The sequence below is a fragment of the Cervus canadensis genome, chromosome 32 (assembly GCF_019320065.1).
Source record: "Cervus canadensis isolate Bull #8, Minnesota chromosome 32, ASM1932006v1, whole genome shotgun sequence".
Taxonomy (NCBI): Eukaryota; Metazoa; Chordata; class Mammalia; order Artiodactyla; family Cervidae; genus Cervus; species Cervus canadensis.
Genome location: NC_057417.1, coordinates 22182059 through 22207858, shown reverse-complemented (window position 1 = coordinate 22207858; position 25800 = coordinate 22182059). Strand labels below are relative to the sequence as shown.

Sequence of the window (25800 nt, the reverse complement as noted above, 5' to 3'; positions counted from 1 at the left end):
ATTGGCAAAACATCATTTTTTTCTTTCCCCACTGTGTGGCTGGACGACGTGAAGGTGCAAATGGCTACATATAAATGGTATTTATTTCAATCCAATATCTCAGAATATGAAGGAACTAATGGCATAATTTTTTACTCCTATGATGTGGCAAATGAGTTTCTGCCATACATACTAGTTTCTGGGCCACATCAAAGAAGCAAATTATCTTCATGTTGCCATAAGTCAAACAGAACTCAGGTTCCACTATCTTCACTTCGCAAATACACTAATAAGGGTCTTCAAATGTCCAACGTGCTTCCTTCTTTCTGGTTTCAATAAGCAAAAGAAATTAGCTACTGCCCATTTTTTTAACATCTCTTTTCTCCACACTCTTTTCACAAATCAAATACGATTCTCATGAAAAGGTCCAATTCTAATGTCCAAAATAACAATAGCTAAGCTAAAATTTTAAAATAAGCTTTGAGATGAATGGCCTTAAATGATTCCATTTGGAACATATTAAAGAGGATGAAATCTGTGCAGCTGCAGGAAAAAATGCTTACTGGTCTCTTAGTGATGGGTGAGGGGAAGGGGGGAACTGGTGATTTCCTTCATTTGTGGCAGTGGATCTCAATCACATTTAACCCCAAAGCACTTTTGATAAACATGAACATTTTCCTTTAATGCTGTTTGAAATGTCAAAGCAAATATCACTAAAACCAAATTGAAAGGGGTGGTTCTTTTTGAAAATGTCTGTTCAAACCACCTGGGTGTCCCTCTCTAGCCCTTTGTCAGAAGAAAATCCATTATCTATGTACATAAGGACAAATATACGTACCTTGCAAATGAACCCTGGTAAGTGACCTCAGTTCTAACTTGTCTAGGACTAACTTTTTTTAAAATCTTTTTTAAAACACTGTGTTGAGTGAATGTAACACATATATCACAAGAATATATGTGTTCTTGAGACACTGATACAAGTATTAGTCTAGAAATTAGAAATAAAACATACCTCTTCCTGAGAGGTATATAAAGATCAACCCTCTCTCACACATCTTCCTTTCTACCTACACGTTCATGTTCAGGCTTCCTCACTTCAAACAACAAGCAACACCCCGAAACAAACCCTAAATCCTTCTTGTCTCCTTTTCAAGAAGTCACCTGTTTTCTGTCTTTAGAAATGCTATACAATCTGCCTTCCATCTCCAGCAAATCATTAAGATTACTTTGATGATTCCATATGCCCAATATTTGGGGGGGTTTACCTCAAATTAATTGATCTTTTTTTACCTTGATTATTTCCTTCTTCCTAATAGCCTTATTTTATTGCTACTTGCCTAACATTCGAACTTAATGCTTAGTTCATTGATGTAGTTTGCTAGTCTCCTACCAAAACTCATTCACCTTTCTTCCTTATAAACATAATGTCTGAACTACTTGGAGACAACAGTATTCTCAGCTAAAAGATTACATTTCCCAGCCTCCCTTAGGAGGATGTAGTCAAGGGACTAATTTCAGGCCAAAAAGATGTAAAAGAAAGAGTTACATAAATTATCTTAAAAAGAAGAAGATGTGCTCTTCTAATACCCATCCTTGTCCTGCCTGCTCAAAATGAAGGCTGGAAGGGCAACATGATGGTTGGAGCTCTAGCAAGCATTTTGGACCATGAAGTAAACTTCAGAATGAGAGTCATATGCTGAATGTCAGACAGGAAACTGTGTCTCTGAAAACACCGTGAAAAAACTGAAAATGAAAAACTCACTCTCTCTCCTGTGTTTCTCCTTTACTTTCACACTACTACCATATTCACAACACTTCTGGCACCAGAGGTGTGGGTTTTTCTCCCATTATCAAGCAAGAGTGTGACACCATCTGAGGATCCTCCAATTCAACTCAATTCTGACACTATCTACCTGGAGACAGCATCAGGTCCCCAGGGTTAAGGGCTCATGCCCTCCAGACTGCCCCAACCATACTTCAGATTCTAAGTGCAAATTAGGGTTGTTACCTGTACTTCTCACCGATCAGTTATAAACTGGTGATTCCCACAACCTCTTCAGGTTCAATTAATTTTCTAGAACAATTCACAGAACTAAGGAAAGCAATTTACTTACTATATGCCAGTTTATTATAAAAGGATATGATAGAGAATACAGATGACCCTGCAGATGGACAGGTGAGTAGGGCAAGGTAAGTGGGAAGGGGTGAGGAGTCTGCGTGCTTACCAGGAACTACTGTCTCAGCACCTCCATGTCTTCAGTAACCCAGAAGCTCCCTGAACCCTGTGCCTTTGGGATGTTTATAAAGGCTTCATCATGTAGGCATGATTGATGATTAATTTGTAGCCCCTCTCTCCTCCCTACAAGATATGGGTATAGGGTGAAAGTTCCAAGCGTCTAAGTTTGACTTGGTCTTTCTAGTGATCAGTTTCCATCCACAAGCCCACCAAAAGCCACCTCATGAGAACAAAATACATCCATGAAATTCCAAGGGATTTAGGGATTCTGTGTCAAGAACCAGGGTCAAAAACCAATATTAGAATAAAAGATGCTCTTATCACTTAGGAAATTACAAGAGTTTCAGGAGATCAGTGCCAATGATCTTCAGGAACTGAAGACAAAAAACCAAAATCTATATTCTTTTCCAGTATCTCACAGCCACTGCATCAGTTCTTGGTGATGGTGGTTTAGTCAGTAAGTCATGTCCGACTCCTATGACCCCATGGACTGTAGCCTGCCAGACTCCTCTGTCCACGGAATTTCCCAGGCAAGAACACTGGAGTGGGTTGCCATTTCCTTCTCCAGGGAATCTTCCCAATCCAGGGATCGAACCCATGTCTCCTGCATTGCAGGCAGATTCTTTACTATCTGAGTCACCAGGGAAGCCATAACAGTTCTTGGTTCACCTTTATTTGAGTTTCTGTGACATGAGAAGAAAAAGGATTTCTAACTTAATTATCCCACTCACTGTTTGGGGGTGTCTGTTATACATAGTTAATCTGAATCCCAAGTGATAGAATTCATCTTTGGTTTAATTCTGGATATTGTCATGCAGTATTCTGACTTCCTCTAGTCTACACATATCTGAAATTATAGTCTTGATTTCCTTTCATCTAATGAAAATTACAAGTTACTCCATGAATTATCAAGTTATTGAGCCTTGTTCATTTAAACTTTTGCTCTTACCACATTATGTTTGGTGGGCTATAAATGGCAAATTTTTTAATCCATTTGTTTTCTGTCTCTCCTTCTCTCCTAACAGAGAACAGGAGCCTTGTGTGTCTTATTCATTGATCCCCAGTGTCTAGAAGAGTTCTTAAAATATTTAGCAAAATATATACTTGCTGAATGAATGACTGAATGCAGTTTGTATAGTTTATATCTTTTAAACATTTGTTTATGATCCAGTATATTAAATTTTATGCACACATAAGGAACCATCATAAAAATAAAAATACAAGGGAAAACTGATAAATATTAGAGGAAGATGATCCATCATTATCAGTGAATAGTAGAAAAAGATTATATCATAGCACAGAAAAATATTTAAGCTGCAAAGGAGATAAAGTTATACATAGAGTATGATTATGCTATGCTACCAAAAACTCAAACTTATGTCTAAATAAGAACTATAAGGATAACAAAAAAAGAACATAAACCATGCTTCCCTGAAAACTGTAAATTTGAAAGTACAATTTAAAATATATTGGGAAGCAGAAAGACATTCGGAGAAAAAAAATGGCCACAGGAAACACACACCCAATATATTTCAAGACTCATAATCACTAATTAATTAAAAAGGATGGAACTACAGTAACACAGGCATCTCCTAGCTAAGAGCAGTAATCTGTTCCTGGAATCTAATAGCATGCATAAGAATGCTAAATGAAGCATATTTCCCATTATTTTAAATGGGAAAAATTAAAATGTATTACAGATCAGTTCAGAGCCTCCAAAGACTTTCTTAAAATGAAACCAAAACAGGGTAAAATGCCCACAAATGTAACAACTATTATGTTAGCCTGTAAAATGTGTAAAACACTACTTTCCAATTTAACAATGGAAGACAAACAAGGTAAACAGCAATTGCTCAGTAGAGGCAAGTGGCCTCCCTCCAGGCTGGCACCCCTTGGCTCACATGATGAGCTTTCACATCATCTACACCTGACTCTGATGATTTACCAATTGTACTTGGGACGTCATTCAAGACTTTCCTTGCATATCATTTTGCTTTAAATGCTGTATTAAATTTTGGAAAATAAGTATAAATTTTGCTCTTGTAAGGGCTTCCCCAGTGGCTCAGCAGTAAAGAATCCACTGGCAACGGAGAAAATGCAGGTTCCATCCTTGTACTGGGACAATCCCCTGGAGGAGGAAATGGCAACCCACTCCAGTATTCTTGCCTGGAAAATCCCACAGACAGAGAAGTCTGGTGGGCTACCGTCCATGGAGTCAGAAAAGAGCCAGACACGACTGAGCACGCTGCCATCGTTGCCCTTGTAAATGTCAATTTAAAACACTGTACTGAAAATCATCTACACTGTAAGTGTTTGGGTATTAGAAACAAAAAGGTGGAAATCAACAACTGACAGGGGGATGGTGTGCAGGGTGTGCCTGCATTTAGAAGAGATGTCTCTTCTTATATCCTTCAGTGGATCCGATAATATGAACTGAAGGTCAAAGGGTGGGTAAAACCCTCTTAACTTGTGGATAACTAGATCTTTAAAATCATTTCTCATTTTTTGAGCTATAGCATGTCAGTATTATTCACTATTATTCAAGCCACAACCTACCTGGGGCTGACCTTAATACACAAGTGAGCTTCATGTAAAAGATAGTTCCTCAAATGGGAAAAAAAACTTTTGCCATGAAGGTCATCCACCCAAAACTGATACTACTCTGCGGATGGACCTGGTTGTTTAGGCCATCAAGATCTCGAAACTTCTACTAGATAAATTATCCACTGTTACATTCATGACATATAAAATTATAGCAAATTTTTATCACCCATGCCTGCATAATTATACAACTCTTAATAATGTTTTTGTTCAATGTAAGTCAAAAAAAGATCTCATTAGTATATATTTTTCCAGCTTCAGTTAAATGACATATCGAGTGTTTTTAGAACCAGAGAATTACTTTAACAGATTTTTTAAAACTCTGTTGATGTGCTAGGCATTATTAACCTGTGGAGGACTAGATCTTTAAGGCTAATTTTTTTTTAGTAATTTTACTTATTTTTGGCTGTGCTGGGTCTTCGTTGCTGCAAAGGCTTTTCTCTAGCTGTGGCTTATGGGGCACAGTGCGCATATTGGGGCAGTCTCATTGCAATGACTTCTCTTGTCGTGGAGCACAGGCTCTAGGGCTTGAAGATTTCAGCAGTTTTAGCTCGTGGGCTGAACAGAGGCAGTTCCTGGCCTAGAGCACAGCCTCAACAGCTGTGGTGCACGGGCTTAGCTGCTCCGAGGCAGGCGGGATCATCCCAGACCAGGGATCGAGCCCATGTCTCCCGAATTGGCAGATTCTGTACCACTGAGCCACCAGGGAAGCCCCCTGACCACTTCTTGTTTTTTGAGTAATACAGATCCTTCCCAACTCTGATCCCAGCGTCTCTCCTGAGCCTGCACACACTCCTTCCCAGCACTTGTCCCCACATGCTACAATTGTCTATGTGTCTAAAGGCAGGCCTCAGAGGCGCCGCAGGCTTAGCTCCAGACCACTGCCATAAAGCTAATATCACAAAAAAGCGAGTCTCATGAATTCTTCGGTTTCTCAGTGCACAGAAGAGTAATGTTTACACAATCCTATGGTCTATTAATTGTGCACAGTATCATGGTTTAAAAAATGTACATATCTTTATCAAAAAAGTACTTCATTGTTAAAAAATGCTATCATGTGAGTTTTCAGGTAGCTGTAGTAGTAACATCAAAGATTACTGATCACAGATCACCATAACAACTACACTAGTGATGAAAAAATATGAAACATTGTCAGAGTTACCAAAATGTGACAAAGAAACATGAAGTGAGCAAATGCTGTTGGAAAAAGGATGCTGACAGACTTGCTTGACACATGGTTGCCACAAACCTTCAATTTGTAAAAAAAAACAATATCTGCAAAGCACAACAAAGTGCAGTGCAGTGAAGCAAGGTATGCCTGTATTTGTCCCCAGAAGACTGTGATCCCCCTAGGGCTTGGACCACATCCTAGATATAATTATACCCGGGGCCTTGCACAGGACTTGAAACATAATAAGCTCCAAGTGAGAGCTGGCTGAAATGAATGCAGTAAAAACAAACTCTTCCAAGTGTTAAGAATCAATTTGTAACCAAAAATTATTCCAAGAGGCAAAGGATCACTCCTTAGATTAGAACTAATTTTATTAATCATCTATACCACTAACATTACTGAGGCCATGTGCCAAGCAATGTAAGTTTTACTTGTGTTACATCATTTAACCCCTCAACTCAATCTGGTGAGTTAGGAACTGTTTTAATGCTGCTGAACTGGTGAGGAAGCAAAGGCCTTACAGAGGTTGAGTGGCTTCACCGAGGTCATGGAGTTGGTACAGTACCACAGTGGAGTCACATATGTCCACTATGCTTACTTTCCAAGAACTAGAAACATCCCCCATGAAGTTCTAATCAAATTTAACAAAACACTAACTACAATCACTGCCTGAAAGCTTCTAAAGGGTGAAAATACACACACAAAAATAAGAGGAGATGGAGCATGAAAGCAAATTCAATGTTTTTTAGTAAACATTGTATCAAATGATGATCAAATAATATGTTTAAGATGACTAATTACTAGTGTTAAGTCTTGGGAAATTATGTGCTGGTTAGAATATTTAGGAAAAACAAATGTGTGTAATGTTGATGAAATAAGAGCTCAAAGTGAAAATGTTTGTACATGAGACAATTAACATACCCACTTTCTGTAACTCACTATGATCTGACTTCAATCAAATTTTTGTTCTCTGCTAGGGACTTTTTAGCTTCTATACCACTTTCTCTGCTTTACTCAAGCTTCAATAATGACTGTTACTACTTACTAGAAAGAATATAAAACAATTTTTACAGTTCTTTTCCCTAGAAAAAAGTATCTGCTTGGGGCAGCTTCTGATAGTTATCCTTTTTAAAATTAAGAACACTCTGAAAGGGCTTCCCAGGTGGTGCAGTAGTTAAGAATTTGCCTTCCAAGGCAGGAGATGTAAGAGACACGGGTTCAATCCCTGTATTGGGAAAATCCCCTGGAGAAGGAAACAGCAACTCACTCCACTATTCTAGCCTGAAGAATCCCATGGGCAGAGAAACCTGGGGGGCTACAGTCCATAGGGTTGCAACAAGTCAGACATGACTGAGAACTCACAACAGACAACACTCTGAAAAGGTACAAAGAGGAAAACAGCCAAAGAGATCCCTCTACCAACACTCAAGCTAAAAAGAAGTCAAATGTATAGATGTACCACAATTCATTTCATCGGCTCTCTACTGATGGATATTTAGTTTGCTTCCAATCATTTGTGACTATAAACAATGTCACAGTGAATAATCTTGTATATATCTCACTTGGTTTACTTCGTGTGGATGGAAGTACGTCTCAGGGTAAACTACTCGATATGAACTGCTCACTCAAAAGGCATATGTACTTTCTATTTTAATAGAAAGCATAAGTGTCCTTCAAAAATGAGGTTGTACCAATTTACATTCTCACCAGAGATATATGACAGTCCTTGTCTCCTCACTGTTATTTTCATTTGCATTAAAAAGCATTTGTAGTTCATGTTCTATTATGGGTTTTTAATCTTTGGACTCAATGGACATGAGGCTAAGCAAACTCCAGGAGGCAGTGAAGGACAGGGAAGCCTGGTGTGCTGCAGTCCATGGGGACACGAGTTAGCAACTGAACAACAACATCAATCTTTGGCTTATGTTCCTATTATTTTATTGGGCTTTTTCTTAATGATTGTGTAGTAGCATTTTCATTAAATTCAGTACTTTTTAAACTTTACTAACTATTCACTTTATTGCTGGTGTTGTTTAGTCACTCAGTCGTGTCCAGCTCTTTTGCAACCCCAGGGACTATAGCCCTCCAGGCCCCACTGTCCATGGGATTTCCCAGCCAAGAATACGGGAGTGGGTTGCTGTTTCCTTCTCCAAGGGGATCTTCCTGACCCAGGGATCGAACCCAAGTCTCCTGTATTAGCAGACAGATTCTTTACCGCTAACCACTAGGGAAGCCTGTTCACTTTATTAAGTTTATTTTAAAACTTAACCTAAAAATCTTTTTTTTTTTTTCAGAACTATGCTTATCTTAAGATGCACCATTATAAACCTGAGAAAAATTCAACGAAAGAAACAAGATGCTTGATCAGTATTTTTATGAGGTCTAAAAGCAAATATAAGGTATCTTATCCCTCTAACAGTAACAGATCATGAAGCAAAATGATGATTCATGAAGATAGTTCTAAGAGGGAACAGAATTTTTCTCATAAGGTGATCATTACAGTTTCTAGTGTTTGGGGATTTACATTTTTTATTTGGAGATACTGTATAAAATATATAGGTATATTTGATATAATATAAAAATGTGTATTTTATATATACTATATATATATATGTATGTGTGTGTGTAAGTAAATAGGGAGATACCACAAAAAATATATACGCACACACATGTATATAAACATACACTGTATGCATGTGTCCATATATACTTGCTTCAAGTATTACAAACATCTGTTCCATTTTAAAATTCAAGATAAAAATGATCTGCAGATAAATACACATGAAGTAAGGCAACAGGGAAGATTATGGACTACAGGTATTTGTATCAAAATTCTTTTCAGAACCCCCTCTTGCAATGAAGTTCTGCTTAGAGTTTCAGAGTTCAAACAAACACAATTTCTGGTCTTGAGAATACACATTCAAAGCAGACACCAGATAAACTCAGAATACTTTGAAATGTTCATACCCAAAATAGGTATAAATTTAAGTAGCTGAATAATTTGTATTTCAAAGAATATATATATTTTAAAACTGAGGACATAAATTCCTCAGCATGACATATAGGTTATAAATCCTCACTACCCACTTTGGAGGCATATAAATATGTTTTCATTTATTAAGTCTTATTCGGTCTTACAGGTCATTCCAGTAAGCACGTTCCACGGTAATTCACTTAATCCTCAAAACAAGCCTATGTGGGCAAGTGCTCCTTTATCCCCATTTTACAGATAAAGGAATTGAAATTCAGCGCTCACAGAGCTCTAAGGAGATCACAGAACTCTAAGGAGTGGACCCACTTTTCAAACGCGAGCACTGTGGCCCCAGAGCCTGGCAGGCCATGCATGTATTATCTAGATTGTACTATCGATGCTGAATATCAGGATGGACTGTAAACAGTGAAGGAGTTCACTACTGCAAGAGCATCCAGCTGCCCAGTTAACAACCTCTCCCGCCCTTCAGCACCTGAAGCATGTGCTTCAGCGCCGGCCCGCTCATGAGGACTCTGCCAGGTGCAAGGAGACCGGGGTTAGGGCCAAGTCTGCATGCGGTAGAGGGCACCCCAGATACTCAGCCACTAATGAGAGGAATGGAAAATAAAACCACAGGTCTTGGTAAACATCAAGTCATATACATCAGACTGGCAAAACTTAAAAAAGCATATTTATATTTTTATTTCTTTAGCTAGATGGTAGGTATATTGGGATTTATCACCTTATTTACTATATCTTTTATAGCTCCAAAATATTTAATCACACATACAACATTGGTGAGAGAGCGTATATTTTAAAATATAAACCCAAGCACCCCATGTTTTTACATGTTTCTTTCTAGACCTAGGAGGTCAGCACTGCTATTAATCCCATTTCACAGATGAGAAAACTGAGTCCCTTGACCAATATTAGCCAGGAAGTGGTAGAGACAGGATTCCAGCATGAGCAGTCTCATTTAAGAATCCCAAGCTCTTAACTGCTACACAAGACAGACGGTTAACAATGAAATATACACCAAGAGGAAGAGGGATAAATCTAATTTGCTCATTTACCAAACATTCATCATGTGGCAATTGTGTATCAAAAACTGTGTGTCAAAAATAAGAGCTGGGAAAATGACAATGAGCAAAAACGACATGACATACACGGTGCCGTGTCTGAGGGACCTTTCAGTTTGCAAGAAGAAAGACAATTAACTAAGCAGTCACAACCTACCACGCAAGCATGATGATGGCCTGTTACAAGATCGCACAAGGCACGGCTGGCATATACGTGCTGAATACAGACTGGGGACGGGAGGAGGAAGGAGACAGGGAAAGAAGCCAAAGACAAGACCTGCAAACTAAATTATGAGATGCGCAGAATGAGATATCAGCCAGACAGTAAGAATGGTGCTGAAGTGTTATATGTACTACTGTGGAAAAATGTCTGCGACACACTGCTAATGGGGAAAGAAAGGTCAAAATCAACACATACAGCATCTCCTTGGAATGAACTGGCACCGATATGTTTCAAGATACAATAAGCTTATCAAATCAGTGCATGAGAAACAGATAATTCAATAAATGATACCGGGTGACTAGATAAAAGTAAATATAAAATTGTATCCCAATTGGATTAAAGAGTCAAGATTTTTAAAATCAGGCCATGAAAGAGCAGGAAAATACACATAAATATTTTTATAAGCCAGGACGGGTTGGGGAGGACTTTTTAAGCACATCACTAAGGGCAAAACTCACAAAGAGCAAGAGGACTAGATCTTTAAGGAAAAAGCTAGAAGATGGACATAGAGAACCAATTTCAAAGTTTTAAATTAACCCCACCCTGCTATCTCATACCATATATAAAAATTTATTTGAGAGTGACATCACACGGGCTGTTCCTGACTTCTGTCCCTTTCAGAAGAAGACTGACTAGCAACTCTTCCAAAACAAGACACCACAGAGAGAATTCTGGAATGGGGAACGTGAGGCTGAAGCACATCCAGCACCATGGAGACCACGAGACGGCAATGGAAGGCCGGAGAAACAGCAGCGCGCTGACCACATCGCCCCTCCTCCAGGCCAGGGCAGCGCCACTTCCCGAGTCTCTGGTTGCTCCAACGGGAAAAGAGAACCCAGGGCCCTCCCTGCCCCCAGCATCGTGGGTGGTTTCGTGGGAGCCCCCACCCTGACCTTGCACCATGGGGACAGGAGGAGACTCTTCAGTGGTGACTGCTCTTCAGTGGGGAGGGGCCTGCAACAACCAGTGCGTGGGCCTTGGGAGACGGAGTTCATACCTGCAGTGTCCAAGCAGTGACCCCAACGGTTACCAAAAGGCAAGTCCGTGTGCCCATCACACAGAGGGGCCAAACAATACCAAAATGTCAGAGTTTGGAGCAGACAAAGGTTTACGGAGGGCCTTGCAAGGAGAGGTGGGTTTATGCCTTAAAAAGTCCAAACTGCCCCAAAGCTCTCAGCAAAGCCCATTTCTAGCAAAGGTGGGAGACGGGCGTGTTTAGCTGTTCTAAGTCTTGGTATCAGATCCTTTGTTCTTGAGGTCAGGCAGTTCATGGTCAGCTAACGATGTTCCTGTATACGCCACCAAAGGAATGTTATTCTCTGTTTCGACAAGAAAGCACCAGGTCCCAAGGCACAACGTTCACCCTCTGAGGTCCAGCTGTCAACACTGAGGGATCCAGGTACCCAGGACCCAACTGGCCCCCAGGTTCCTCAGGTCGCCCGAACAGCGGGGGCCAAGTCACACACACTGCATCCTATGCAGACAGCCGCTGCCATGAGGTCACAGAGACGGGGATGGGGGAGAGAGTCACCGCCACCTCAAGGCCTGGGCCTGACCAGTTGGGTGGCCTTGGTCAGGGCTCTGGAGCCCTGCAGGACACAGCTCCCAGCCTGACCCAAGGCTGGGTGAGCTGGAGGACCCCAGGGAGAAGGCTGGAATTCGCCTCTTATCTCACTCTCTGCCTGAGGACCACCACTCCTCTGACCTCTGGCTGAATAGCCCACTAACAATGGCTCCTTGATAGCTGGTTGCTTGGGGGCACGGCCCATTGTGGCGCTGACCAATGGCTAAGCAGGACCACTAATCGTTCCGTGGTAACCACTGCCTAGTAACGGGATGCAGGGTGATGGCGCACAGCAACAGTTGCATGCTAAGGGCTGCACAGGGCTGCGCTCTACTACAAAACTACTTACTCCTTCCTCTGGGCTGTACTTCGGTCTAGAGAGGCCTCCCCAGGTCAGGTAATCCCCGTCAAGAGGGACCAGTGCCCAGCCTACCTAGTCCTTCCTTTGGGCTCTGGCCAGTGGGAGCATCAGTTGAGAAGGGAAGAGAAAGGACCTCTTCTCTCCTTGTAAGGCTGTGGCTGTGGCCCAGGACAAAACATCACAGAACATTACTACCTTCTCCAGATGACCTGCTCTACAGTACTCTCCCCTCCTCCCAGGTTGCAGTAACCTCTCCTCCCCCTTCTCCCTTTGACTCCTGGGATGGTAATGTTCTAGTGCTGCTGGCCCCAGGATTCTTGGCACTCTCCCCCTGGTCCCCCTATTCCTCCCACACACTTGCATAATTAAGCCCTTAGTAAATAAACCCTCCTCAAATTATCCTAAAAAAAATTAATTTGAGATGATTCATAGTTCCAAAAGTGAAAGAAAAACTAATAAAGCTCTTACTAAAAAAATTAGCAAATATCTTCATGACCTTGGGGTAGGCAAAGATTTCATGAACAGGACATGAAAATCACTAACCATGAAACTTCAACAAATCAATATTTGAGCTTTGTTAAAATGAAGAACTTCTGCTTATCAAAAGATATCAACAAGAATGGCTAAATTTTTTAAAGTGGGGAGGAGGTCAGAGAGCACAGAATAACTGACCCTCTCATATAATGTTGGGGGAAGTATAAATTGGCATAGTTAATTTGGAAAACTGGCAATACCTACCAAAGTGGGACATACACTTATCCTGTAATCTAACAAATCTGGTGTACATATCTACCCAACAGAAATGTATGTATATTTACATATACACAAGAATGTCCAAAAAAATTATCCATAATAGTCAAAACCATAAAATAACTCAACTGTCCACCAAAGGTAGAAACTCTAAAACATCTGTTGTATAGTCATATTCTGTAGGGCAGTAAAAATGAATGAACCGTTACCAAAACATCATAGAGATATCTCAAACATGATACCAAGGAGAGAAAAAGACACACAATAAAACATAAAAATGGTTCTATTTGTATGAAGTTAAAAAAAAATAGTCAAATAAGAAACAAAAGTTCAACAGGCAAAATTAATCTATGGTGATGGAAGATGACAGAGTTTTCAAGATAATGTTAAATAAAAAGTACAGTTGCAAAAATATGTAACAATCACATTTTATAAGTAAGACATACACATACACATGAATTAAAACTCTGGAAGAAAAACAGCGTCATAGTAATAGTGTTTTTGTCTTTGAATTCTGGTGGCATACAAGTCATCTTATTTTAATTATGGGGATATTTATTTTCTAATTTGTTTTTAGTACATATGCTTATCTAATTTTAACCTAATAAAAGCAAATGCCTTTATTTTCTTCATTAAACAGTATTATTGCTCTGGGTTCAAAAAGTTACTATTCACTACATTAATATCTATTGTTCACTCTTCCGACTTCCATTCTTCCACTTGACCCACTACACAATGGCTTCTATGCAAAACACTATATTCCACTATTTGACACAGTTGTTAAGAGGTCAACTGGTAAACCAAGGTTCTTTTTCATTACCCCTTAACCGTCCGTCAGTAACTTCATGAAAACTCAATTTCTTTGAATTGTATGTAATACACCATACTTGCATGGGATTGTAAAAACAGTTACCAAACTCACTACATACCACATCAGACTCACTCTCTACATACGTGCCTCATCTTGAAAGCTTCAAAATTTGTCTGCCCTAAGGCTCCTTCTTTGGCCCTCTTTAGACATTTCTTAGATAATTCCATCCACCTTCTTGCCTTCATCTGCAATCTACTGCTACAGAGATGACTTCTAAGAAACCTACATATTCACACTCCAACATTCCTCTGAGTCTCCAAGTCATGTAAGCAACTATCTACTTAGCTACAAGACATCACTTGATGCCTCAACATGAACCTAAGATGCAACATGCTCATCCTTCCATAATAAGCTTATGCAGAAGTCAGGTCTGGAGAAAATCTATTCTCTATTCACTAGGGAATTTTCTAGGACTGAGGAGAGTCAACCAGTTTGCAGATTTCCCCACTGGCTCAGTGGTAAAGATTTCCCCTTGTGGCTCAGCTGGTAGAGAATCTGCCTGCAATGCGGGAGACCTGGGTTCGATCCCTGGGTTGGGAAGATCCCCTGGAGAAGGGAAAGGCTACCCACTCTAGTATTCTGGCCTGGAGAATTCCATGGACTGTACAGTCCATGGGGTCGCAAAGAGTCGGACACGACTGAGGCACCTTCACGTTCACTTTTATGTTCAGTGGTAAAGAATCTGTCTGCAATCCAGGAGACACGGTAGGAGCCTCGAGTTCAACGCCTGGGTGGGGAAGATCCCCTGGAGGAGGAAATGGCAGCCCACTCTAGTATTGTTGCCTGGGAAATCCCATGGACAGAGGAGCCTGGCAGCTACAGTCCATGGAGTCATAAAAGAGTCGGACATGACTTAGCCACTAGACAACAACAAAAACAACTGGAGAGATCAAATCAAATCTAATCTCTTGGTCTGAAATCAAATCAGTCCTGGTCTGATTTCTAGAGTGGCTAAAACCAGAATACCCTCTTAGCCAAGCAGAAGAGGGCGAAATGGCACTAAATCAAGGCTGGATGGGATCAACACCCTGGGAGATCTATGCCCACAGAGAGGATACACGCAGGTTAGATAAACGTAAAGGGCAAGATAAAGTCTAAGAAAAGATAATAATAAGAAACAGATATCCAGACTATAGCCAGATGGACTAAGGCTCAAGGGAAGACTTTGGCATCAATGATGGGAAGCAGAAATAAACCAAAGAGGTCAATAAGCAGGGCAATTAGTCAGAATGATAGAGAAGAGATTAGTTTATTCTAAAAAGGAAGGGGGGAAGAAGAATGCTATTTAACTGGTGGCTCAGATGGTAAAGAATCTGCCTGCAATGCAGGAGACCCAGGTTCGATCCCTGGGTCGGGAAGATCCCCTGGAGGAGGAAATGGAAACCCACTCCAGTATTCTTGCCTGAAGAATCCCACGGACAGAAGAGACAGGCAGGTTACAACAGTCCAGGGGGCCATAAACAATCAGATACAACTGAGCAACTCACACACACAAGATTTTCTACATTGTAAGACACACAATTATTTTATGTACCATTATTTTATGTCTCTCCTCTATGAAAATAACAAAGCTACCAACTGAATATGACATGCCATCTCTAGCTGCATCTGACTTTAGAAATGTTAGAAAGTAACAAAATGTTCCTGTTGCAACTGGAGAGCAGCAGAGACACAAGGCTCCCTCCCAAGTGTGCTTGGGACAGGAACCTGATCTACACCTAGGCCCCCACGATATCAAGAAGCAGGCTGGAATGCACTCTGGTGAGACCTTGATACTGGCCAACAAGCAGGAAGCTAAATGAGGAGGGGAAAACCCAGGTTTGCCTCCCCTGGGTTTTTTTACCATTTTACATTACCATTCACACCCAACACATCACTTCTGACACTTCTGGTCACATGTGTGAGGGATTTTCCCCCACCAAATTATTCTCTGCAACACGAGCTGGGTGTCCCACCAATTAACTCACTTCTGACATTACACCTACTTCAGAGGCCAGTCCCAAGTCTAGGCTATCACCTGTGCTCCTCGTTGATGGGCTCTAAATCAGAGGTTCCCAGGGCCCCCTCCTCTGGTTTGACTAATCTGCTAGAGCAGCTCAGAGAACTCAGGGCAACACTGACCTACATTCACAAGTTTATTAAATGGTACAGATGAACAGACGCATAATGCATGGTCTTGGGAGGGTCCTGAGTACAGGCACTTCTGTCCCCATGGAGATGGGGTCGCATCGCCCTCCCAATGTGTGGTTGTGTTCACAAACCTGGAAGCTTCCCAAACCCCCAAGTGGGATTTCTATAGAGGCTTTCTCTTGTAGGCACAATCAATCATTAACTTTACTTCTAGCCCTTCTCCGTGTGTGTGTGTGGTGGGGAGTGCTGATAATTCCAAGCTTCTATTTATGGTTTAGTCACCCTGCTGACCAGCCCTCAAGCAGGATCCATCCAGGAGCCCATCCAAAACTGCCTTATGGGAACAAAAGATGCTTCTAGTGCTCTTATCACTTAGAAAACTACAAGAGCTTTAGGAGCTCTGTGCCAGGAACTAGGGACAAAGACCAATATATATATTTTCTACTATTTCACACTGTTACTGATGAAAAACGATACTGGCTTTAACCTGAAGGTCAAAGAGAATTTTTATTAGCATGGAAAAATGCTCATGATCCAGTGTTAACAACAAAGAGAAACATACAAAACTGAATCATAAATGCAAAACAAAACACCCTCCCCTAAAGGATGAACAGAACTACTTCACAGTCTCAGTAGCAGTTGTCTCAAAATCCTGGAATCATGGGTAACTTCTTTTCTTTTTACTTCTCCCACCTTTCTACAATCAACATGTAATATTTCTATAATCAGATAAGGACAAATATTAAATGTTTGTTTTTTAAAATCTGCCAGTCGTAGGCCAAATGGATACTTCGGTTTATTTAAATATTAGACACAGAGCCTTCTCATTAATGTACCGTTTCCCTGCTAGCTCAGACGTAAAAAATCCACCGGCAATGCGGGAGACATGGATTTGATCCCTGGGTTGGGAAGATCCCCTGGAGAAGGGCATGGCAACCCACTCCAGTTTTCTTGCCTGGACAATCCACATGGGTAGAGGAGCCTGGCTCAGTCCATTGGGGTCACAAAGAGTCGGACATGACTGAGTCACTAAGCAAGCACGCACGCAAGCCCTTCTTAAGAGTAAGACACTACTCCAAGAACCTCGGCTCAATGCACGATCATATCCATGGAACTAATGTTCATTTTGGACATCCAGGAATGTGTAATGCAGGGAATTAATTCTGTCTTTCAAACATGAGGTTTCAAGAATATCAATATTATTGCTCAAACATGGGGAAAGATTAATTACTTTCATTTCCTACTGGATCTTCAACTTGGCATAATAATGGACCAGCAGAAACACATCTGGTCACACTGCTGATGAAAAGTCTACTGCCAAAGGTAGGCAGTGTTGTCTTGCACAAAATGAATTTCTCTTTTTAAAAAAAAAAAAAAGAAAGACTTTGACAAGTAGCTGCCATGTCCAGAAACTGAAGCTAATACATTTTATGCTGTGTTATCTTGACGAAATTGCTTTTTAGCCCTACATACTCAAATACCAATATATTTCTCCCCTCATATTTGAAAAGGAACATGTTGACAAAGGATAAAAATCTTGAAATATAAACATTATACTTGCCGAGAGTAATAAAACAAAATATGCTACCTTCTACTTTGGGTGGTACAAGCTCACATTTGGCTGAAAAACTTGGGAAAAATCAGATTTTTGTTTATAAAGTTTAAGAAATTCTTCAAATGCTTTTCCTTGCACAGGTATATTAAATGCTCAAACAAGTAACAGGAGATAATATTATGGGTGTTCTAATTGAAGTATCACTTTTATTATAAAGTTTTCATTTAAAAACTCAAATGATACATGAGCTTATAGTAATCCTATATTTGGCCCTAGTGAAAAAGTATAGCCACAACATAAATGTCTTATTTTCTAGTATTAATCAGCAGTAAAGCTGACTTTTCTTGATAATTATCTAATATGCCAATCATATCAGATATTCAAAAGGAAATAACATAGCTTGAGTTAAAGAAAACTTTTTATTTTGACAGCAGCTTCCTGCCACAGATCTTTCCTAAATGACAATATAAACAATGGAAGAATGAGAAACAAACTAAACACTACAAAATGCTTAGAAAGCAATTATCCTAAACTGCAGGCAGCTAGTTTAAACAGCCCAAGAAAACTTTTCCAACTAGAGTTACATGGACACAAATATGATGTTAAATGTAAGAAGCTCATGGGTTAGAAAATACTGTAGAACTTAAAGTTACTACACGGCTAACAATGAGTCAATCCAGACTACTTACAATTGAATTGGACATTCAAAGACTTGTAACTTCAAAATAAGAAGTCATTTTGTGTTGCTTTGAAGCAGGAATTGCCTTCTGTATTTTTGCTAAATTTCCATAGTGGGCCAAAGACATCCTCACGTTCTTCCAGAAGATGTAGAACGTATATACCATGGAATACCACTCAGTCATTAAAAAGAACAAAACAGTGCTATTTGCAGCAATGTAGATACAACTGTCTTACTAAGTGAAGTCAGTCAGCAACAGACAAATACCTTATGATATCACTGACATGTGGAATCTAAAACAGGACACAAATGAACCGTTCTACAAAACAGAAACAAGACTCATGGAGAACAGACATGTGGTTGCCAAGGAGGTAAGGTAGAGAGGGATGGATGGGGAGTTTGGGGTTAGCAGATGCAAACTATGACATTTAGAGTGGATAAACAACAGGGCCTACTGTATAGCACAGGGAACTATACCCAATCTCCCAGGATAAATCATAATGGAAAAGAATATTAAGTATATAGATATATAACTGAGTCACTTCACTGCACTGCAGAAGTGAGCACAACACTGTAAATCAGGATACATCAATAAATAATTAAAGAAGGCATTTGTGGAAACTTTTGGCCAAAAGGAAAAAAGTAAGACTATAGAGCCAGTCTGCTAATGCCTACTTGTCATCTTCCACACTCTGACTCAGACAGGCCTGTATAACAATCTCATATGTGTTTGATATTTTTTTCATTTTTATTGGAGTACAGTTGACTTACAATGCTGTGTTAGTTTCAGGTTAGTACAGCAAAGTAGTTCAGGTAGTTATGCATATAAATATTCCACTCTTTTTCAGATTCTTTTTGCATTTAGGCCATTACAGAATACTGAGTAGTTCCTCACACTATACAGTAGGCCCTGCTGTTTACTTCCATTTAAACCCATTCTGATTTTTATGTGCTGTATCTCCTGTCTCAGCAACAAACGAAGAGGATACACCTGACAGTAAAGTCCACAGCCAAAGAGAACTTAGCAACCAAGCCAGATGTTGACTTGCTAGTTTTATAAATAATCCAAGATGGATCAGAAACTAATGCCTATTTTTCATGTCTTACATAATGTCAGTGTTAATCACCAAAAAAGGCACTGATTTAATTTCTCAAGCATAGAATTGGGTGGGGGCGGATAGGAGCGAGTATGGAATGTGATCAGCTGAAAAGAAACTATATACAGTACCTTTTATCACTACAAAGCTCTGGCGAGTCTCATTCATTCTTTTAACAAACATTTGTCAAATATCCTGGTGGCTCAGGTAATAAAGAATCCGCCTGCAATGCAGGCAACCTGGGTTCAATCCCTGGGTTGGGAAGATCCCCTGAAGGAGGGGATGGCAACCCACTCCAGTATTCTTGCCTGGGGAATCCCCACGGACAGAGGAGCCTGACAGGCTATAGTCCATGGGGTCACAAAGAATCAGACATGACTGAATGACTAAGCATAGCACACAGATACCATAAAGTGTGCTATGTTAGACAAAATTCAGATATGAGTAAGGAATCCAGTTCGGGGGAGGGAAGCTAGGATAAAACAGAGGAAATGAAGTGTATTTACAGATATGAAACTCAGGAAGGGAGACGAGGCAGCTATCTGCAACTGGAGAAGGCTTCACAGCAGAGGTAGTGAGGAAGCTGAGACCTGAAGGTTGCATAGAATTTCTGCAAGTCAAAGAACTGGAAAGAAAGGACAGTCTGGGCTCTCAAAAAAAGTGCTGGGCACACCTGCGGAAATGGTAAGGTGAGTAGAGATGTGTAGCATTCCTGGGGAATATGGTAAACGATTAGCCTGGAAATGTCCACTGCAGTCAGACAGCCATGGGGCAGGAAGGGCAAAGGAGGGCAGGGCAGGTTTTCTGGGACACTAACTCCCATCTTCGGCTACACATCAAAAGTCCCCCGAGATGTTTAAAATGCAGATTCTCAAATCCCACTAGGAATAGGAAACTCATTTTTTAAGCTCCTACAGTGGGTATCAATATCAGATCTGGGTAGAGCATGAGGGACTGCTGGGCAGAAGCAAAGAAAACAAGAAAGGGGAAAATGGCTACAAGAGAGTAAGAGGCAGAGCGACGGACTTCCCTGGTGGTCCAGTGGTTAAGAATCCGCATTCTAATGAAGAAGACACAGGTTTGATCCCAGGAAGGGGAACTAAGATCCCATATGCCTCAGGGCAACTGAGTCCACACACGGCAATTAAGAGAGTCCATGCACACACGAAGACCCAGCACACCCAAATTTTTTTTTAATTAATTTTTTTTAAAGGTAGAACTAACAGAAAATATCAAATACTGACAGTGGGCCAATGGAGAAGAACCAGTACTTTAGGTCTAAAAGAATACGGAGACTTAAGAAGGAGCAAAGGTTTGCAGGAAAAGACATCAGACTTGGACGCTTTGGGGCTGAGTTCCTTACTGGGTAGATAATTTTGTTCTAGAAATTCAGGAAAACTAATTTCATATTTAAACATATTCTAGGGTTGCTATGTACTGCGGCTTAACTGTGTTTAATTAGCTTTGGGGGTATGCATCCCTCTCTCTACGTGAAAGACACATATATAAGGCACAGTGCTAGAAACTTACGAGGAAGTCGATAAATATTTACTGAATAATAAAAGTGGCAGTCTAAAAAAAAGTTGTAGATTTTAGTCTTTTTTAGAAAGAAAAGAAAAACCTCTCCATTTTTTTTTTTAAAGATGTCATAACTCTTACCTTTGCAGCCAAGGCTTTTAAACTATCGAGGAATCTTTGCCAGAAATCCTTGAAGAGTGGGCGGTCAATTTTCTTCAGGCTGTCTTTGGTGCTAGCGTCCACACTTACGTAGAGCTGGGTAACTGGTTTGAGGTCCCTTGGTAATTAAAAATTAAAAAAAAAACACAAACACAACAACAGAAGAAAATTACACATAAGTCAGGCTCCTCACAATGCTAAACTTACAATCTGTAATAGATGTGGTGCTTAAATATGTCACTGGGTCTAGAGGCTTCTACTTCTCCCAGAAATTGAAGGTATGATTTGTTTCACTGGTGGCTCAGCTGGTGGACTTCCCTCATAGCTCAGTTGGTAAAGAATCTGCCTCAATGCAGGAGACCCTGGCTCAATTCCTGGGTCGGGAAAATCCTCTGGAGACGGGACAGGCTACCCAAGCCAGTATTCTTGGGCTTCCCTTGTGGCTCAGTTGGTAAAGAATCCGCATGTGTTGAGGGAGACCTGGGTTTGATCCCTGGGTTGGGAAAATTCCTTGGAGTAGGGAAAGGCTACCCACTCCAGTATTCTGGCCTGGAGAATTCCATGGACTGTATGGTCCATAGGGTTGCAAAGAGGCAGACACAACTGAGGACTTTCATTTTCACTTTCAATGCAGAAGATGCAAGAGATGCAAGTTCAATGCCTGGGTCGGGAAGATCCCTTGGAGAAGGAAATGGCAACCTACTCCAGTCTTCTTGCCTGGGAAATCCCATGGACAGAGAAGCCTGGTGAGTTAAGTCCATAGGGTGATAAACAGTCAAGATAGGACTGAGCGTGTGTGACATTGTAACAAAATAAAATATCAATTGTTTATTTTTTAAAATGACTGGACACCATCCCTTATGAACTGAAAACATTTGATTACTTAAAACTGGCCTCTCATCAAACACGTGTTTCAGTGGAAAATAAAACAAGATCAAGCTTTAGGTCCAGCACTTTCAGCTCAATTACAAGGGGCTCTCAGACCAAAGCTTCTCCAAAAACTCTGCCGCTAAGACTTCTCCACGGGTCTGTGCTGATGGGCCAACTCCCATCATCAATTTGCTGATGGGGTTTTCTAAGGAACAAGAACAAATCTTCTCTGAAGCACAGGGCCACACCAAGGCCTCACCTAGGCCTCTGAGAGCAGGAGTGGGTTGACAGTCAAGCCTTGCGTGGACAATGATCTACTCTGAGGGCCATCAGCAAAACAGAGCTAGCAGAAGGGCAGCCACATATTCACAAAAGAGCAAAACCCAGAAGAAAAACACATGTTGCAGATTTTTATCTGTCTTTGCCTTCTTAATCTGCATTCGTCAGTACCACTCATTCCCCACTTTTCTCAAACTCACTGGCTCATTTCACAAAGTAATCATCTACCATGTTTCTGCCAGTTATGTTTAAAGCTCAGATTGTACTTTTTCCAAAGCCTCTCTGTTCTCCCTGCCAATGGGTCTCACAATTCACTCTCTTCAGTGAATTTCGAGAAAGAAATTGCCCCTTAATAATCCTGACTAAATTCTCCCATTATTAATTTCCTATAACTATTTCATAACTTATATTTACCTCGAGAATGTTATTTATGCGTTTTTCTGGTTTCAAAGCCTATGCCCTTTTAAAAACTGACACATAATTCACATGCCGTAAAATTCACCATCAAAGGGGTTTATGTGCTTTTTATATCTATCAGGGTTGGCCTTACAACTTTCCTTGACGGACAGGAACTCTATTTTTCTTTTTACCCAGTCATATCAGTAGACACTGAAAGCTACTTTTCAGTGGATATTGTTGACTTCAACTGACAGAACTTTTAAAGGAATGGAGGCCAAACGAATGCTTGTAATGATCTGGCTTAGTGGCATATGGAAAAACCAGAAGGGGCTAAAGTCAAAGTTGTTAAAGGTGGGGAAGCTTTGATCAAAGCTAGGAAAGAATGATTAAAACACGACAGACTCTCATTGCTTTAATCCCTCTCCAGTGCTGATATGATATCTAAAAGGAATCCTTAAAAGTTCAATGTGTCACTACTGAGCAAAGGACATCAATTACTGGAAACGCAAAACGACTGCAAACTATAATGGCAGCAACTTGTCTCACCACCCCTTTTGCTGGGGCCCTCTTTAATAAGATAAGCTACTCTAACTGGACTTTGTGTTTTACAAAACTAAAAAAGATCGTCTTAATGGATACTGCAGGCTATCATCATCTAATAACTCTCAGGACTTTGTGTCATAAAGCTACCTGATGCAAAATGGGAACCAGCCTGACCTTTTCACTACACCTCCATACCTGCTTTTAGATTATGAACAGTAAATTCCAAAGGCCTTAGTTGTTTTACAAGCCTCCATCATTTCACCAAAAAAAAAAAAAAGGCCTGGACATTGACACTAGCAATAAGGAATTTTGTCAATACTGTCTGAAATGCTATAATCAAGGAGTTTTATAGATTTTTTTCCAAGGAGCAGAGGAAGAATGGAGAAGAGGAAAAGTCCTAAGGAGCTGTGGAGTGCATTCCTGAGTGGCTCAAAAGCAGTAAAAGGACCTTGGAGAAATGTTCTGAGTCTCAGGGGTCTTATGTCTGCCTGCTATTGGCCTCTGTTCCCTGAAAAAACAGGCAATGAGGCTCCAAGCTCAGTCATTTGTCTGCCTCCATTCTATACAGAGATAGGATGGTTTTAGTCACATCCTTAAGTAAGTAAGTAAGTAAAGTTGCTCAGTCGTGTCTGACTCTTTGTGACCCCATGGACTGTAGCCTACCAGGCTTCTCTGTCCATGGGATTTTCCAGGCAAGAATACTGGAGTGGGTTGCCATTTCCTTCTCCAGGGGATCTTCCCGACTGAGGGATCAAACCCGGGTCTCTAGCATTGCAGACAGACGCTTTACCATCTGAGCCACCAGGGAAGCCCGTCACATCCTTAAAACTATCATAATAATTCCTGAGGCTCAGAATCTCACAATGCTGTTGAGAATAATTAAAAACTATACAATGAAAAGGATATAAAGCGGGAGCCCAATCCCCAGTGAAAATATCCTGTGAATCTTGATATGATTATTGTTATGATCTTTCATCCTGCTAATTTTAAACCTGAGTTATGAATGATCGTATATAGAAACACACAGTCACTGAAAATAAAAATCCTCTCTTTCTTCCTCTCTTTAGAGATCAGGCCTCATTCTACCCAGAATAATCTCAATAATCATATCAAGGTCCTACCTAAAATGAACCTATTCATCTCTACAGAAAGGAAAAAAGGGAGAAAAATTCATATTTGTAAGAAATCAAGGGGATCAAACCAGTCAATCCTAAAGGAAATCAACCCTGAATATTCACTGGAAAGACTGATGCTGAAGCTCAAATAACTTTGGCCACTTGATGTGAAGAGATGATTCATTGGAACCTTTCCTGATGCTAGGAAAGGTTGAAGGCAGGAGGAGAAGAGGGTGACAGAGGATAAGATGATTGGATAGCATCACCATCTCAACAGACCCAAGTTTAAGCAAATTTTGGGAAATAGTGAAGGACAGGGAAGCCTGTACAGCAGTTCATGGGGTTGCAGGGAGTTGAAAATGACTTAGCAACTGAACAACAAGAAATCAAGGGAATTCAGTAGTAACTTTGATGCTCCTATTAATAAAAAAAAAAAACCAAAGTGACCATAAGCAAGTGAGAAGTGTACTAAGTTATACACATGTTAGAATATTCTAGTTATCTTTAAGTACTGATTCATAGTTTAATGGCCTTGTGTTCAGATACTGTGCTCTAAATTATTTCAATACTTTCTTGAAACCTGCTGTAATGCCCAGCACATGGCCATTTGTTAACTGTTCTGAGAGCAAGTTCTGTGCTCTTAAGAGGAATTTATATTCCAAAGGTTCAAGCTTCAATACTCTATTTCTGCCATATAGGCTAAATTTGTTAATTTAGTTGTTCAAATCTTCACTACTTCTACTGATTTTGATTTGCTTGTTTTATCCATCTGAGAGAAGCATGTTAAAAACTTGCTATTTCTCCTTAGGGTTCTGTCCATTTTGAGATTATGTTACTGAGTGTTCACAGATTCTGACATATATACAAACATATTGCTTTATGTTCCTAGTGGGTTTAATATTTTATTATTAAGAATGCCCCATCTCATCTCAAGTAATGGTTCTTGCCTTAAAGTACACCTCACTGATACTACATAGCCTACCTTTCCAATGGTGTTTTTCATGTATTATATCATGCACTAACAATGTCACTACAAGGTGGTCGTTATTACTGTGATCATTTTACAGATGAGTAAACTAGACATGGAGAAGTTATCTTCCTCATGTCAGAAAGACAATAAAAAAGCAAGTCAAGATTCAAATTCAGATCTCTTCTAGACAGAGCCCAACCAAGCTCTTCATCATTTCACTGTGCTGCCTCTCTCTCTCTTTTTAGCTCATCCAGAAAAGCATAGTTCTGAAAAGTATTCCATCAATTCATAGACAAAAAAGACGACTATATTTTAAACTTAATACAAACAAAACAGTGGCAGATTTTATTTTCCTGGGCTTCAGAATCGCTGCTGACGGTGACTAAAGCCACAACATTAATAGATGCACCTCAGAAGAAAAGCTATGACAAACCTAGACAGCGTATTAAAAGGCAGAAACATTACTTTGCCAACAAAGGTCCATATAGTCAAAGCTAAGGCTTTTCCAGTAGTTGTGTACGGATGTGAGAGTTGGACCATAAAGAAAGCTGAGCACTGAAAAATTGATGCTTTTGAACTGTGGTGCTGGAGAAGACTCTTGAGAGTCTCCTGGACTGTAAGGAGATCAAACCAGTCCATCCTAAAGGAAATCAACTGTGAATTTCATTGGAAGGACTGGT

The 25800-nt window shown here is 40.3% G+C and overlaps 1 protein-coding gene across 1 annotated transcript in view; it reads right to left on the bottom strand.

The window, feature by feature from the left end:
* The window catches only part of LOC122433093 (S-adenosyl-L-methionine-dependent tRNA 4-demethylwyosine synthase TYW1), a 140801-nt gene that overhangs the window by 48245 nt on the left and 66756 nt on the right, over positions 1–25800 (bottom strand). Inside the window, exon 13 of the mRNA XM_043455628.1 lies at positions 20927–21062. Within this exon, the coding sequence (XP_043311563.1) occupies positions 20927–21062 (136 nt within the window). The remainder of the gene's footprint in view (positions 1–20926; positions 21063–25800) is intronic.